General features: G+C 43.3%; 1 protein-coding gene across 1 annotated transcript in view; it reads left to right on the top strand.

Moving 5' to 3' along the window:
• The window catches only part of LOC144822741 (uncharacterized), a 2,085,503-nt gene that overhangs the window by 692,175 nt on the left and 1,374,812 nt on the right, over positions 1-18,516 (top strand). The window contains exons 50-51 of the mRNA XM_078680596.1: positions 3,137-3,236; positions 13,951-13,999. Coding sequence (XP_078536722.1) covers positions 3,137-3,236; positions 13,951-13,999 — 149 coding nt within the window. The remainder of the gene's footprint in view (positions 1-3,136; positions 3,237-13,950; positions 14,000-18,516) is intronic.

The following is an 18,516-nucleotide window of genomic DNA, read 5'->3' as shown; positions in this document are numbered from 1 at the left end:
TACGGAAAGACATCCTCGGAATCCCCGCTTCACCCCCGTTCCCACACATATTTACAGTAGAGTTCCCACCTCAACTCAGCATGTGGTGGTTGTCGCGCAGCTGGACATTCCGCTGGGAACGGGAAAGTGAGCGATCGGTCGGATCTTGAGGTGTGAGGGTATTGATTAACCACCGCTCCTTTGATGTGAGGCGAGGTCCTACTGTAGGGGGCAATAAACTGCATCTGTCGGGCTAGGTGATGGCCTGGGATCAGGCTGGACAATCGCGCAGGGAGGAAGAGGTTATCAAAAGGGCCTGTTCTTTGAATGAGATGAAAGAGCGAGGGGGTTCAGCACGGGATGTGGCTCGGAGACAGGGTCGCGCTAGAGGTGCACTTTTGGCCCAAGCAGGAGAAACCGGTGGCTGTCGAGGCGCGGGGGAATGCTTGCGAGGCTGGGGAGTGAGGGGGAGAGACGCGCAGGCTGTTGGCAGTGGGCAGAGAGGTCGTGCCACACAAAATAGCTGCCACCTACGTTCGCGATGGGGCCTAAAAGGGACAAGATGGCGTGGCTACTGTTTCACGATTGTCGCTTTATTTTCAACAGTGGCTGTGGTGAACATAAATGAACGCCGCTTATGTATACCGATTTTAGTCATTTTTCACAGTTGAGAGGGTTAGAAGCCCTACTCAGGTACCAACCACAATCCTGGTCCGGATGAACCACAAAAGTTATCACGGTGAACCACAAAATTACAAAATTAACCTGTGCTTAACCCTCTTGTAGCTTGGCACAAAGCAGTTGGGCTTAACGTAGAGGTAATATGTAAAGCATTTATGCACAACACAAACAGCAATAGAGTGAAAACATGACACAAGAACATGAAAATGCAAAACAAAAATAGTCGCATACCAATTAAAAAAAATAGTAATTTGTGTTAAATATCATGAGACCAGAATCAAATCAATAGGACCAGAGTTATTAAGTTTGAATGTTTTAGGTAAAAATAGTGCAAAAAAGCTGAAAGCTCCAACAATGTCTGCACAGTAGTACTGTGTGAGGCTTCGCATCACTCTGCGTTGGCTCTGCTGAGACTTTCAGCTGGGCAGCGAGTCTTGGCAGCCTTCACGTTGCTCAGTACTGGTTCCAGTGAACCTTTTAGCTGTACAGAGAGGCTTTATGGGTCTTCACCTCACTCAGCATTGGTTCGGACGAAGGTCTTAGCTATGCAGCATGACCCTACAAGGCTTTGCGTTGCTCGGCGTGGATTCTAGGGAGGCCTTTGGCTTGAGCTGCATGGCTTTGCGAGGCCCTATGTCAGTTCATGTACAACAAATAATCAAAGGAGAATGGATCACTTGTCCTGTTGTTACCAGGGTCTAGGGTTCTGGCCGTCTAAAGAACCCTCATTCATGTGATAGTTGTGGGAGCGGTATATCTTGATTGTCTGCTACAATCTGTTACGTGAGCAGCATCGTCATCGGGTCTTAGTCGTGCTTTCCTCCACCAGGAGGGAGACCAAATGGTTATTCACAGTAGTGATCAGAAATGGTGAGGGTGAAATTAAGGTGAATTAAAATTCGAATTTAATCTGTCAGGGATGTGGCAAGGTTAAAAACGAATGTGGTGCATGAATAAAAGATGTACTGTTCTATAGCACCTGTATCAAGAAAGTGGGTGGTCGAGTGGTCGACATGTTTCAGCCCCTTTGGTGCCCGTTAGGGTCAGGAGGCTTTTTTTAGGACCAAGGTTACTATTGCGTGACGTGCGAGGGGAAGCTTTGCACTTAACCTTCTTCTCAGTGCGTCAATAAGTACGCTGGATGGTTGTGCGTCAATTAGTACGCTGGATGGTTATGGGTCAGTGGTAACTATAACTGAAAAAGGGGAGGAAAGACCATAACGAGAGAATATACATGCATTTTATATACATGTTGATCTATTGTGACCATGCACTGTCAATGGTGATGCTAGTCTTACATTATTTTGCTGATAAGCTCCTAGAGAGCGTGAGAAGTAACTGAAATTGGAGTACACACATTGTGAAAACATCATTGGAACTTAAAAAGTTTTATAATGGCTGAGAACGTAAGGAGATAGTTATATTGTCCGTGTCTGGAGAAATGTAGTTTATTAAATTTCAAGTCAAATTTGGGGGTTACCCTTCAGAAAGAGACCTGTCTAACATCTACTTTATCAATCTACTTGTCAATTTAAAACTTCTGATAATAATAAAATAACTTTTAAGCGTGATAGAAATTGGGATTTATTTATAGCTGTACTTGTGCATGAAAAAATGCAGGTTTATCTACATTGTGAAAACAGCTTTTTGAAAGTTGTTCAGAATGAGGGCATACTATTCCTGATATGTATTATGCCACATTTTTATATATTAATCAACCAGCCCAGTGGGCCTACAAGGAAGACTTTAGCAAAATCGGTACTCCAACACTGGACCTTTTATATATTCAGATGCTTGAATCATTCCCCGTCGTCAGGCTGGGAATTTCCAGTACAGTAAAACAGCAGTATACAGTGTAAAAAGCCCATAGATCTGAAACGACATTGTTTTTGACTTTTTTAAATTGAGTTTTGCAGTATAACATACACTTGATCCTTGGGAAACAACAGTATCACATTCACGCAGCACATTTGAAAGTACCCAAATGTCAGCCAATGAGAAGGAAACTTAAGCTCTCCTAATCTCCCCCCTAGAGGTCAGCATAGCTCAGGTTTCTACTACACGTTGTGGGAGGAAGTCTCCTGACAGAGCTCTGCTCTGATCTCACCCTTAAGACATATAGAGTAAAGGCTCATGAGTTTTTATGGCTTTTTGTGATTACATATGTCTTAATCTGTATTGCAAAGTATAAAAAAGAGTTTGTAACCCAAAGAAGAAATACTAAAGTAGCTGCCCTTTTAGTGTGTCATTTTCAGTTTAATCAGAAGCTCACATATCACTCATAGCATAATGTTTCTTCACATATCACTCATAGCATAATGTTTCTTCACATATCACTCATAGCATAATGTTTCTTCACATATCACTCATAGCATAATGTTTCTCTTGAAGATGAAATACACACATTGATTGTGCCATTCATTCCTATCAGCCTTCATTAACGAGTTGCTTTCTTTCTATCACTGCATATTCGTAGTTGGGTCGATGGTTTGCTGCCAAAGTTGCTAAGAAAATATTGCTACCAACACGAGTCTTATGATGACACCCACTTGAAGCTTCTGCACTTGGATGGAGAGGTGGGCATTGTGTTGAATTTCACTTATAATTCCATAATTACAAATAGTACCTTGCCTTTTTTTGAACTGTGGCAGGGCATTTCTAAAACAGTACTTCCAAATGTATTCAAATCTTATCTAGCTGTGTGTTTACTGTATTTGGGAGAGGACAGGGCTATTATAGTGCTGAGATGTATGTCACAGTGGTGCCACCACTGTATACACTGATTTTCTTAATCCTTTTGTTGTAAAATGCCATTTTTTTCTGAAAACGTATTGTTGATTTTACCCCATACCTCCTTCTTCCACCATACTTTCTTTCCTATCTCTTTATTTCAGCATTAAAGGCTCTTTTCTATCCCTAAACTAGTCATAATTGGGTGGCTGTCTCAGTTGGTAGCATGGCTCTTTCAATCTATTATGTAAGGCAGATTGTTACAGGTTTCGCCTAACAGAGTTGAGAAAAATGATGAACAAAAGTGCACAACCCAGGTATACTGTGTAGTCACAAAAAAAGTGCAAGGAATGTCAAAACCAGGCATGGCCGGCACAGTTAAGAGCGGTGAGGCAGGGTGGGGGGGGGGGCGGAGTTGACAGATGATGGGACAGATAAAAGAAAAGAAAAAAATAAAGAAAAAACACGTACCTTGTGCTCACCGCATTGCAGACATTTTTTTTTTATTTTTTTATCTATCCCATCGTCTGTCAACTTCCCCCACGCTGCCCCACCTCTGTTATCTGTGCCGTCCCTTCCTGGACAAAGCGTTTCAAAAACAACCAAATAATGTATTAATAGATACAAGTCAAAGTGCAATAGTTGTACACAAGGTAATTGAAAAAGTTCTTAATCATTCTTGTAGCCCAGAGTTTGAAAACTATTGAAATAAAGTGTAAATCCGATGAATATTGACCTGCACAGATGCGTAGATAGCAAGCTGACACATATTCAGTTCCTAAAGGAACTTTTTCAAAGATGAAAGAATATATTTGCAATCAATTTGTACCAAACTCATTCCAATTATTGTCTATAGAGCACCAATAAAGCAAATTATGTGAAATAAAAGTTAATACATGAGAAGAGATGCAAAAGAACCGAGAAGTGGGGTACAGGGGTAAATGGAGCCAACAAATCTCAAGTGTATAGAGAGTTTTATGTGTGATCATTATGAATACTAAATCTGTATGGGCAAAAACCCAAACCTCTGGGGTGCAATTAATCAGTGTCCCAGAAGGCCAGTGTAGGAGAAAATGTAGAAATAAAAGGTGACACTTGCAAAAAGGTGGAGTATGTAAGCAGTCTAACACTGGCCTAAAGTTCATAAACTTGCACAATGAAAGTGTTGCAGATTACATTGGAAGTTTGTTGGATCTAAGTGGCTGTAAGAATAAAACTAAGGTTACCGGCCAATATTGTGGCAAATCGAAGAAATATATCAGATCAAATGTGCCAATTATTTATTTTATATGCCTTAAATGTGTTGACAAACAGGACATTGTCTAGTAGTTTGTGATCAAGGGTAATTGACCAGTACATATAGTCACAGAAACAGACAGAGGAGTTTAAAAAAAGGGATTAGTGTAGAAGTGCAAATAAGGGAGGTAAATGAAAGGAAAAGAGGAACAAAGCAGTGAATCAATGTTACTATAAAAATGGGAGGTAAAAGCAAAAGTTGAAAGTAAATGGTTGCGTAACAACGAAACATAACAATTAGCAAACCGTTCGCTCGAAGAACTTAGTTGATAAAAGTGGGTCTATCGAGTATGAAAGCCTGTCAGTTATGGTATACAAGGCAGCATGATGTGCTACAATAAATCTTAATTAAATAATTTCATCGGAACTCTGTGGATCTGTCCCAGCTGGCTGGGCAGAGTCATTTCAATGAAGCTGGCCCTTTGACGCCACTCCTGGTTGAGAAACACTGCCTATTCGGGGAATGTCCAGGCCTGACTCATGGACATGCCCTCTGATGGTCCTCAGTTGTGTGGAGAGACAAGGGACTTTTAGCTTGAGCCCTTTAAGGAGAACAGAACTATGGCCAGGTCCTTGGACCTTCCCAAGCCTCCCCTTTGTGGCCATGGAAGGGGCATCTAATCGTGTTTGTACATGCCCAGCCACCCCGGCCAGTAAGCCTCACAATCTTTTTGTGGCCAAGGAGACAGTTCCCACAGACAGTGTGGGACAGGCAGCCATAAGTTGAGCAATCCACCACCCCCGTGGCAGCGCAGCCTCTGAACCCCTTTTACTATGCCCTCCAACCAATTTGGGCATCAAGTGGGTGGCAGGATACGCCATTAACTGCACCACTGGAAGTCAGTGGTTTTTGCAGCTTCTCCAAAACAGCAGCTCCCTACCCTTTGTGGCCACTCCCCACCCATACCACTGAATTGGGGTAAAGTGACAGAGGTCTACCTCTCCTTGCTTTGTCAGGGGCTGTTATCTCTCTTGGCCAAGGGAGTACAGAGAAGGAACCGGCATCATAAGTAGGTCATGGTTGCTTTTTCTGCTGTTTTCTGGTGCCCAAGAAGAACGAAGGACTTTTTCCGAATTTAGACCTGCGCCATCTCAATCTCTTCCTGAAAAACGAGAAATTGAAAAATTCTCATGCAAGTTCTATGTGCCCTGGACCCAGGAGAGTGGATGGTATTGCTGGACTTGCAGGGTGCCTATTTTCCCATACCCATTCTGCATGCCAACAGGCGCTACCTGCTGTTCCCCGTAGGCCAAGAGCACATTTAGTTAGTCGTGCTTAATTTTGGTCTTACAAGCGTCCCTCAGGAGTTCATGAAAGTGATGGTGGTAGTTGCAACTCATCTGCAGAGATCAGGGATTCCAACCTTTTCCTACCTCGACAATTGGCTGTTAAAAGCGTGCTAGCCCCAAGTAATTATCTCCCACCTTCAGACTACGGCAAACCTTCTGCATTCGCTGGGGTTCACTATCAATGTGCCAAAATCACACCTTATTTCTTCTTAGACGCTTTCTTTCATAAGAGCTGTTCTGGATACAGTGCAGTTTTAGCCCTATCCTCTCAAGCAGCAAGTCTAGGATTTTCAGGCTCTGATGCCGATGTTTCAGCCTCTATCTTGGATTTCGGGGAGACTGGCTTAGATTGTTGGGTCTTATGGCCTCCTGCATCGATCCAGTGACACATGCCTGCTGGCATATGAGGGCTCTGAAGTAGGACCTGAAGTTCCAGTGGTCACTCCATCAGGGGAATCACCAACATGATCCAGATATCAGAGGAAACCAGAAAAGACCCACAGTGGCGGAAAACAAACCACGTTTGGGTCAGTGGCAGACCCCTCTACCACAGCCACTTAGAACTGATGGTGGGGACAGATGCATCACTTCTGGGCTGGTGCAGTCATCTGGGAGAGCTGAAAATCAGAGGACTGTGGTCTCCGGAGTAAGCTGAACTCCAGATCAACCTTTTGGAGCTTTGAGCAATGCAACTGGCATAGAAGGCCTTCCTTTCTTCAATCAAAGTAAGGCTAGTTCAGGTGTTCATGGACAACACCACTGTCATGTGGTACTGCAACAAAAAAGGTGGAGTGGGGTTGTACACCCTTTATCAAGAGTCATTTCACCTCTTGACATGGCTGGATCATCATAGTATCTCCCTGGGGGTTGAACACCTGGCAGGCTCTCTGAATGTCAGGGCAGAAAAACTTGGCTGCTGAGCGGATTGCTAATGGTGTCTCCCTCAGGGGGTGGCACAAGGTCTCTTCCAAGAATGCAGATCGCCTTGGCTGGATCTGTTTTCCACCGTGGAGAACACGCAATGACAGCAGTAGTGCACGCTGGAGTTTTCAAGGGTCCTCTCACTCTGAGATGATTTTGAATTTGATTGGAGCGCAGGCCTTCTGTACGCCTTTCCACCAACAACACGCCTGCCCAGAGCTCTCAACAAGATCAGGACCAACTGGGCCCAAGTCATTCTTGTGGCTCTGAATTTGGCACGGAGAGTCTGGTATCTCGAGATGTTGAGAGTACATAGACCCTACGATCAGGTGGTCTCTTTCGGCAGATCTTCTGTCGCAGCAACAGGGCAGGGTTCTTCACTCAGACATGACAATGCTTTGCCTTCATGCGTGGAGAGTGAGCGGCAACAGTTGACAGCTTTCGACCTTCCGCCCAAAGTCCGCAATGTTATCCTGGCAGCCAGGAGTCCCTTTTTGTACAGTTTTGGCAAAGGCCTGCCATTTGAGTAAGTTCATGGCATGGTGTAGCGATAAACAAGTTGACCCCCTATCTGCAGCCCTTTCCCAAGTTATTTTGTTTATTCTACCTCTAACCCAGCTGGGCTCTGCTTTAGGCACCTTAAAAGGATATCTTTCTGCCATGCCTGCATTTCAGCGGTTACCTGATCAGCCATCCCTCTTCAAGTGCCCTATTGTACATAGGTTTTTAAAAGGCCTCCAACACATCTTCCCACCTTCACGATTTATCACTCCTCGGTGGGACCTTAATTTAGTCATAAAGTTTCTCATGTGCACTTCTTTTGAGCCATTACACAACTGCCCTATGAGGCAACTCACTATAAAAACAACCTTTCTAGTGACAATAACATCAGCTCAGAGGGTCAGTGAGCTACAGACCTTGTCATCTCAGCCTTCGTACCTTACCATCTACCCAGACAAACTGTTTTTTCAGACTAGAGCATCCTTCCTACCGAATTTGGTCACTCCGTTTCATATAGGCCAGTACATCACCCTGCTTACTTTTTACTCTCCGCCTATCCCCTCTGAAGAAGAGGAGAGACTCCGTCATCTGGACCCAAAGAGTGCATTGTCTTTCTACTTTGGCCACATAAAAGAGTTCCAAATGGACGATCAACTCTCGGTGGGGTACGTCAGAGTGCAGAAAAGGACCATGTCATGATGGATAGTGCTCTGCATCAAAATCTGCTACACATTGGTAAAAAAAGAACCTCCAGAAGGATTATGAACTCTTTCCACCAGAGCCAAGGCTGTGACCACTGCATATGCTAACGGTGGACCTGTCAAGCAGCAACATAGGCTTCCCAGCACACGTTTACACTACTGCCTGGACAGTCAGGTCTGCGGAGACTGATACTTTTCCCATTCAGTAAGGCAGGACTTCCTAGTTTAATCCGTGCCGTAGCCAAACCACCAGAGCGGTATTGCTTGGGTATCTATTCTAAGGTAAAGAATCTGGGGATACAAGTCTCTATCAGATGAACAAGTTACTTACCTTTAGTAACACCTTATCAGGTAGAGACTCTAGCAGCCGATTCCTTACCGACCAACCAATCCTTCCCGCTCTGTGGGCAGAATCAGAGTGAAGAGCTCTTTCCTTCTCAAGGACCCAGTATTCTTCACTGCTCCGCGCTTTTGCTGTGGAAAGCAGCAACAAGAAACTGATGTCAGCCTGCTGGGGTGACTCCTATAAAGGCACAGTGCATGTCACTTCTGGCATGGACGGAGCTGAATGACACCACCTACCGGCCTGCAGGGAAGACTGCTCTTGAAAAAAAGTCCAGATCCAGTGTGTTGCATGGGGATTATTCTAAGGTAAGGAATCTGCTGCTAGATAGAGTCTCTACCAGATACGCTGCTTCCGATGGTAAGTAACTGCTCATCTCTATTTTTGATGTCACAACAAATATGCTACTGGATGATCTCTTTTAGAAGTATAACTGTCCTGCCTACGTATGCCAGCTGGCAGTGACAGAAAAAAATATGTAGACAGTAAGTTGAAGTTGTGTATCATGTAAATCTATTTAACATTGTGTTCAGACGTATGACATCTGTTAATCTCATATTGACAAACACTGCAGTTGCCATATGTAAAGGGTTTTGCACACAACCTCATAAATTGGAAATGAAAATTCACTATGAGGTACAAATTGATTACAAATCTATTCTTTCAACCTTTAAAAAGTTATTTTAGGAATGAAACATGGCTGGACACCTACACATGCATACCTTCACAGCACAATAATCATTCTACCTACTCTTTATGACTTTATTCAAGAGGTTTTAAACTTCGGACAACATGATTAGGAACTTTCTCTATGGCCTTGTGTTGTGAACGGATGATACCATGTTTCTTGTAAAACAGAGCTGTACTGATATTTACTACTTCTGGACAATGACTTGTGTCTACTAATCATTTTCAGAATTACTTTCACTTTATTGTGTTATAACTACACTGTGTACCTTGGGTATGCGATTTTGTTTCTCATTATTTTTCATCCATGCCCTTTGTGGTTCCTTCCTCATGCTTTCTCCACTCTCCTGCCTTTCTCTCACTTGCTGTGGGTCAGAATCTGATCATGCAAAATAAGCCACTGTCTCCAAAAAGGAGTACCGGTGCTCATCACAGGCAACCACCGGCACAAAGTAAGCACTGCTGCTCCTCCCGTGTTGCCTCAGTCACACCTGCTCTTACCATGCTGATGCTGCCTCTTCATGTCCCTCCAGTCACCCCCTTTTGTGTACCTTCATGCTGTTCCTCAAAACCCCTAGTCATGGCTCCACTTCTTGCTCTTATTCCTTACTACCTGGAAAATAATGCGGTTCTAATGTCAGTTGCACCAGGAGGCGTGAGGAGGCTGGCAAAGGGGTTGTATTTTGATTTTGAGGCATCGTGGTCATATTTAGAGGCAGAATGCTCATGTTTCTGGGCTGTATTGGCGTGTCTGGGGGCAAGGTAGTGTCCTTTGTATTGGGTTTGGACTAACCCTGGGCAAAGCACTACGCTATGCTCGCATAGTTTGCAAAGGTTCCGTTACTTCGCACTGCGTGAATTGCACGTAGCACAGTGCAAACACGCTTAGCGTAGTGCAGCGGTCATTTTTTGCCTGCTCGCGGTCCTCAATGTCAAGTTGGCGACTGCGAGCAAGCTAAATGACATCCCGGCGAGACTTTTTCCTCGTTCGCGATCAGCAACATCAAGTTGTCGATCGCGAGCATGGAAAATAAACCTCCCGGCGAGATTCTCAAAGCGGGGAGGTCAGGTTTCTCATTGCGAGTGGTTGCGTATGCTCGCGACCGCTCACGATGAGAAACTACCAGTCCGCGTTGAGAAAGGTGCCGCTTGAGTAAAAATCTACTCAAGTGGCAGAAAACTACAGCTCGCACTGTACAAGATGCCGTTTTCAATGATTGCACAGTGCGGACAAGCATCTGGCACTGTGCAATCATTGAAAATGGCATCTTGCACAGTGCGAACAGGGTACTACGCAGTTCGCGTAGTGCTACGCGTAGCTCGCGTAGTGTGAAGTGCACTTCGCGTAGCTACGCGTAGCGCTACTTCGCGAACTACGCCCAGGGTTAGTTTTGACATAATTCTGATGAGCACAATATTTTGTATGGAGAAATTAACGAGCTGTAGGGTGGACAAGGGTGAGGTGTGGATAAGTTCTCACAGGGGGCCCCCACTTGGCAATGAGGGGATAACTTGTAATATTAAACACATGAACTCGGAAGGTTCAGTAGAACATGGAGGTGAATGTGTTATGGGAAATGGAACCTAAAAAATGAGAACCACAAATTTTTAATTGTGAATAGAAAATATGGCTGCAGAAATGGAGGTACTAAAGAAAAACGAGTGCAGTGTTTTAATACTGCAAAAAAACGAATAGAAGCGATCGACAAGGTGCTTTTACATTTCTGACTTATGCAGAGCAGTGTTTATAAGCACTTGTGCACATAGAAGTCAATTTCTCGATTCAAATCATTATCATTAGCAGGACTGACTGATTGCATGAACTGACGCATGGCGGTTATTCTGCAGCATTTACGTATAATTTAAAGTTTGATGGTCCATCTGCTAAACATTGAGGGGCAGATTTACAAGCCCCCTGCGCCACCAGTATGTCACTTTTCGTGATGTACTGGTGGCGCAAGGGGGCTCCACCATATTTACAAGGATAGGAAAAGCCACCCTGCGTGACTTTTCCTCTCCTTTTAAATACAGCCCCTTCACACGCAGCACTTTGCGTTGAAGTGGCTTTCCTTGGGTGTTGCTGTGGGTGTTCCCACTCAACACCCATGGAACAAGACACATCTCTAGATTTACGAGAATTCGTAAATCTGGAGATGCGTCTCAATGCTTCGCCACCCTAGAGGTGGCGTAACAAGGCGCAACGAGGAGAAATGAAAACGTTGTTTCCTCTTTCAATGCGTGCTGCATTCTACAGCACACATTGAAAGAGGAAAATGCTTGTAGTGATTGTTTTTATGCAGGAAGGTGCCCCTTCCTGCACAAAAACTATCTCCCCCAACGCAGGCATCCTTGAACCATGGTGCAAAGGTGCCTGCGCCGGCGCACGGCAGAAGTTTGTGCGCCAGTGCAGGGGGAAGCTCAGAGATGCGACATATTCTTGTAAATATGATGCATCCCTGTGCTTCGGGAGTGCCGCAGCGTGGCGCAGCCGAAGGGCTTGCGGTGCCATACTGCGGCACTTCCTTGTAGATCTGCCCCTGAGTTCACATCACATTTGGGTTCCTCCTATGTTGGAGGGAGCTGCTGTGGTTAAGAGAAAGACTAGTGCTCTCTGAGCCGGCTCCCATCATTCACTCCCATTGCATTTCCATCCCTATTCTGCTCCTCCCCCTGCTGCCACCTTTTTCTTTGATGTTGCCTTCTTGACACAGCCCTCCCAGACCGAGGTGGGTGGTAGAAAAGTTGGAGTCTGTTTTCAGAATCTGCATACAAAATGTCCAAGATGAGCTGAAAGCTTTTTCGCCTGCTCGCAGGGGACATTTTCAATGTTTTCTGTGCAATTCCGCCATGGAGGGACTCCTCCTCAGACGGCACCACGACTGCTACATGGTGCCCCAACTGGCAGAGCCGTCTGGGCTCGACTAAAAATGGGGCAACAGAACATAAAGCTGAGCCGAAGGGACAAGCAGCTCTTTTTGGTTGGTTCCCCATTTCTGCACTCTGGTAAATCGGTTTCACTCAAACTGGATGGTGTTGCATTAAAAAGTGCACTGTGTTAATGTTCTGTTTGCTGGCTTGTAGACATGTTCTGTGTTTAAGTGGGTACATAACTCCAATTCGGTTACAGAGCAGAAAACACAATAACTGGTGCTGATTGTAGGTGCTCTGGTCCAGAAAGCCAGATTTGCAGCACTGACTCAGAAATTAAAGAAAGTCTGTGTGTGCTAAAGGTGTCTGTGGATACAAAGAAACTCAGGATTCCATTTCTAAAGTCTTACAAATAATATAGATGTCTTTTCCAGATAATAAACACAAAGCAATACAAACAAAAGAGGATTATACATGTAATCTGGGTAACTCTCACGGTCCAGGTCCAAGCTAGTGCCCAGTCACCCTCTGTGGGTTTTTGGCGCTTTATACATCTTTTACTTGATTAAAACCATATACATCTTTTACTTGATTAAAACCTTTATTCAACTATTGTTGTCTCCAACAACGTTACATTTGCTAATTATAAGTAGAGCCGTAGGGCAACATCTGAAATATGAGTCCATTTCAGAGAAATCACAGATGTCAAATGTTGCCCCCAAGGGACAGAACCGTGTCAGAGTTTCAGTATACCCATGACCATGGCATGGATCGGTTTTTCGTCGACCAATGTTGGACATACTTGAACTACCTTATGATTTTTAAACTAATGATGACACAGGAAAAGTCAGTATACTTTATTGAAATCCAGAATTTTAGATACAAACAATTGCATATTGCAGATGAGGTAAGTATCATATAAATATCCATATTATTTCCGCAGAAGTTAACATAAATTTCTTAACATAAATTTCTAAGACGTCAGTATACCTTCTGAGCTGTAGGCAGACTCAGAAAATAAGGTCTGGAGTACAAAACTATTTTGCATTTACAAATCCTGTGATTCACAAAATCACATGTTTTGCTAGAGCAAAATAGCGTTATGCTATGTACTGAATCTAGTTTGTGAGTCAGAATAATATTTCAGACTTGCAAAATGTTTTTACCGACCCATTCCAAAGTGCAAATGGCGGGAATGCGCAACCACCTTCTTCTTAGAGTTGGAAAACCAAAGGGCCTTCTTTAGAGTTCTCAGTGGTAAGGGCAAAGCCTGATCCTTGGAGAACGTAGTCAAGGTCACATCACCAACACTTCAGATATTTAACTTGATTCCCCTCCTGACTCACACCAGATTCAAGACCTTGTTCATTCCTTACAGATCCTTCAATGTCCAGAAACCTAAAGACGCAACCCTAAAAACCTCTAAATATAGAGTTATTTAGGACTACTGTATGTTGTGCAAACTGCAACAAAGAAATGCTGATGTAATCCCATATGTGAAGATCATATCCCCTGTAACCCAATCACCGCCTTTTTCCAACCCCTGAAGATGCATGTTATAAATGCCCCATTTATCTATGCAACACAAGGCTGTCCATTGTGGTCAGTTCTATGTAGAGGACTCGCTACCGGGCACGGTTAGGTTCTGGCTACGTAAATACTCACCAGAATACCCCAACAAAATAAGTTTCCCATATCTATAAAACAGCTTTAGTTCTGTGCATTTCATCAAATGAGCTTGTCAAGATGGCGGAAGCATTGCAGCCCAGCACCACTTGTGCGCTCGTTGTTATAAGACAGCTGTAGAAACAGTACGCAGAAACAAATCAGAGTGCGAATGGGATGGGAGGTGTGCGAGGAGCAGTGTTAGATGAGAGTGATTTGTTAAAGCAAGGGCATCCATTTTCTGGAGGCGGTTGAGATATGTTAACAGTTGTTGTTTTCCTACCGTAGATTGATGACGAGCAGATGGAGCTCATGATGAATATTTTTCGCGGAGCTGGTAAGTATTGGCAACAGCTGTTGAAATCCCGCTTTACCTGTGCTAAGACACGAGTTTGGGCAGATGGAAATTAATCTTGGTACATCTACAACAAATAGTGGGGATTAATAGGATTATATCCATCTACCAATTTCAAGAAAAGTGTATCATTTTAATGGAGAGATATTGCTACCCAACCTCACTAACACATGCTAATTGACTCTGTGCATTAGTTATACAACTACTGTGGGATGTGATTCAAGGGTTTATTTTAGCAGCCCTAAGTCTGTGTGATAAAATGAATCCTGTGCAGCTTTTAAACTTATTTAGCTGCAGGGAGGCAATCTGAGCCAAAGGAAAGATGTGCTCCACGGCAGGCCAAGCTCTTCTCTCCAAAGCATCTGTCCGCGTTCAGGCGCCTTGGCTCCAGTTCAAGTGAACAGAATGTGCTGCTTCTTTCATGCTTGTCGATCAGGAAATTACCATATTCAAAGATAAGCTTACTCGTGTAAATGTTTTCTCTTTTAACTTTTGTCTGTAATCGGGTGTATTTTAAACCTTTGGAGACTCATGTCGAACAATCCCGCCTTGCTTATTCATGAACTCTACTGGCCACCACAATCTAAATAGGAAAGATTCACAAAATCTCACAGTTCATGACTCCTGTAGCTTCCCAGGATCTTTTTCCATCTTTGGAGGGGAAACGGCCACTACAACGCGGCCGTTTCCACGGAAACATTAACCACGAAAGCCTTTACCACGCATACCATTACTACGAGGTACGTAGTAATGGCATATGTGGTAAAGGGTAACAAAAAAAGGGGGGCTTGGGAGGGTCTCCCCCCCATAAAATGAAACTCACCTCAAAAAACGTCGAGATGTGTAGGCAAACGGCATCCTTTAAGAGGAAACGGAAAGAAACTTCCGTTTCCTCTTAACGACGTATGACGTCACCACGGAAGTATTAGAGGAAAAGCCTATGCGAAGAAAAAGCATTCCGTTGTAACGCATGCGTGGTAAAGGCATGCGTTGCAACGGAATTCGTTGTAAGAACACATATTCCTTTGGAGTCACATTCATGCACACCTTACCTTCAAAGTCTCCCACAGCCATTGGGTCTCCTTGACCCACTTCGTGATTGCTTCCAGTGAGAGGCAGGCGGCAGTGTGGCGTCTTGTCTCTAGCAAAACACGTCCTTCGGAAGCACTATTGAGCTATGCAATGGAACCTACTCATTAGGAATTCTTGAATTCTGGAATAAAGTAAACCCTGAATTGTTCAAACCAATTTGCTGATCGTGCATTTTTCATGTACTTCCCAAATCTGATAATGACTTCTAGCTTCAGATTCCTTACCTTTAAATTTCCCAGGAGTCAGACTTGATGCAGAAAGAAAAGATATTAGATATTGTCTCTACCAGATAATGAGTAATCGTAGGTAAGTAACATGTTTATTGTGAAGTTTGGTGAAATTTCCCAATTTCACCCAGATTCGACTGAAGTCCAGTCCTCTCCACTCTGAATTTCACCATCACTTTCTTTAAGAGGTCCCAGTTTACCCTGCTACACGCATTCTTAGCATCCAGCACCAACAGGGCCAGTAGTGCCTCCTTGTTGATGGCTGTCTCAGTGAGATAGATTGCCCACCTTATGCTATCGAATGACTGTGTGTCCTAGTAAAAACCAGGCTCGTCTTCATGTATAAGGTTCAAGACGCAACAACAACAAACATTAAGGGAGGGTCACAGGGGATTTTAAAGACCACACTCTGATACAACTCCAAACAGTATTAGACAAAATAGAGTATCAGAGGGTCTCGGGAGCCAAGACAGGAAGGTTCAAGACGACCAAGAAAAGGTGAATCATTAGGATTTTCAGGTACAGTTGTTATTTATATTTAGGAGGGTTAGGGGTATGTAACAGAGGTAAAGTGAGGCATCCTTCTCCTTCTTGTGGAGTTTGTAAATCTATCCTTTTCACTTATTGAGCAAAATAGTGAGGGTTCGGGCCAACTGAGTAATACATAACTGTAAGTCTGGAGTTTTATGGGATTTTAGGCCTTTTATGACAACTCTTACTTTTTCCTCAATTATGGACATTGTTAAAAATTCCCTCTGGGAGTCAGTAGCCCTCGGGAGCTTCAGCTACATAGAAATTAATTCTGGTGAGTGGGATTCAGAGTCTTTTGAATATAGTTTTTCAAAGAAGTCTTTAAATATTACGACTCTCCCCTTGTCTTCAAAGATTACTTGTCCATTTTTCACTGTAAGGTTCAGTATCCTCTTTCTGTTTTGCTTACTCTTAAACTCTCTTGCCAGCTGAGGATGGGTTTTATTGCCAAATTAATATGTTTTACATTTTAGGGACCAAAGGCAGTTTCTTTCTTCTTAACTAATAGCATGTTGAGTTGGTCCCTAATTTTCGTCACTTTTCTTCTGTCAGTTTTTTTGCGTGAGGATTCATGGACTTTTCTGCTATTTTCAAGTATGTCTCTAGTTTTGCCCGTGTCAGTTATCTGTTTCTTCTGCCCGCCTCCTTGAACGCTGTGAGTTTCTGCAGACCACCGCTACTCGGTTGTCCCATAGTATCTATGAAGTTGTGTTGGTCATGTTAGTTGAGAGAAAGTGAGTTCTACTTTGTAATATTTAGGATCTACTTATAGCACTTTTGTCCGATTGGTGATGATTGTAACTGGGGCGTGGTTCGATATGGACAGGATACCTTTTGTGGCCTTCTTCATCTGCCCTGCCAATATGCTGGCACAAACAAAGTATCTGTTCCAGATGGTGTATGATGTATGTGGGAATAGTAACTAAAGTGTTTTTCAGTGGGTGCAACAGGTGCCAGCCATCTACTAACCCCAGATCTTGAGTGCTTCTGCTATGCCTTCTGTGTCTCCCTGACTTATCAAGGTTCCCATCAATCCCCATTAAAGCCTCCCCAGTATCCAACTTCACTGAAACCATGTAGTTTTCTCAACATTGCCTGTAAGAATTTATTCTGTGGTTGTGTTGCAGGGATTCTGCTCAGGAACAGAACTATGCTTGGGATCATAGAACAACAGTATGAAGGGACTGAGTCACCATACCAGCTCAGTACGCATCAGCCAGGGTCCGACTATCTATAATGTCTCACTTGCCCTCCTAACCTTACCAGGGAAACAAGAAAATTGACACCCCAGAACACAATGCTCCTGACCCTTTAAGGGATCGCGATAACAGAACACCCCTTTTCACTCTCACACACATACTCATCCACAATAAGATATAACAGAGACACAAAGAAAGTTTGAAAGGTTATTTAAACTAATGTGCTCTAGAATGCAGTATTCGTACCACGATCAGAAAACACCTAACATTAATGTCATCAGCATAGTCAGTAAACTATTATATTATAAGACAGTTACCTTACCCCTCCACCCTTTCTACAGAAGCTGAATGGTTATACAACAAAGATCTCTGGATTTAGTAGCGGAGTCCGTACCTTAGCATACACAGGTGGACGTTCTACATCTCAGAAAGTCTCTCTCTCTATATATGCTGCATTACTGTGTATACCTATATGAATAAATATATGCTTACAAACAGCAGCTGCACGCTTGTGTTGTGTCTAGGTGCTAGGGCCTGACCAAAATAACAAGGGACATTGTTGTTTACCCTTGTCTGCTGTGTTCAGACGTAATCCCAGGAAGGAACAGAACACGAAAATAGATGCAAGCTCTGTATGAAAATACAGTGTGGCTCAAAAATAAGCATGCATATATAGTAACATGTGCAAAGCAAATGCAGACTGTATTATGCACAGTTAGGTTAACATAGGGAAAACCACCATGCATTGAACACATGACAGTCGGTTCGAGGTAGATAATGTTGCCACCATTATTATTTTAGTCCCTAGCTTATATTTAGCAAAAACATATTTGCCCAACTTGTCTAAAACGACTTCAAAAAGTCATCCGAATGACCCCCTAAGCAAAATCTTTACCCAGCATCTCTTTCTAAATGTAGAAGAGTGAATTTGAGTTTGCTATTGTTTGTTGACTTGCAATGCTGTCTTATTCTGACCTGTTGCAGTTTCTTCTTGTTCAGTGTTCAGACCTAGGATTTGTCTACCCTCTGCTACAAACGTCATGTGGCGGATCATTCCATATGAGCGTTATTAATTTGGCACTTTGTCAACACTTCTACTGTGGAGTTCCAACCTCTTGTCAAGTATCATCTGGGTCAAGTCCATCAGTAGGAGAATCTTGTTCCCTTTGTAAATAATTGGGTTCTTCCTTTTTTCGCTCCTTAACTCTGTTATTTTATCCTTGTCTTCTGGGGCCAAATATATAGAATTGTTCTTTTTTTTAAAAAGTTTTTATTCACATTTTGACATTTAATAAATTCCCTCCTCCCCCCACTTGAAGACCAAGGTCATGAAACAAATTTGGTTAAACCACCTGGAATATATAAGTAAAAGAAACAGATTTCCAGAGCAAATTAGATCATACATAAACTAACAAGATTGACGACCAAAAAAAAAAGAAGAAGAAAAAGA

The sequence above is a fragment of the Lissotriton helveticus genome, chromosome 3_1, assembly GCF_964261635.1.
Source record: "Lissotriton helveticus chromosome 3_1, aLisHel1.1, whole genome shotgun sequence".
In the NCBI taxonomy this organism is placed as follows: Eukaryota; Metazoa; Chordata; class Amphibia; order Caudata; family Salamandridae; genus Lissotriton; species Lissotriton helveticus.
This window is presented reverse-complemented; position numbering and strand designations above follow the sequence as displayed.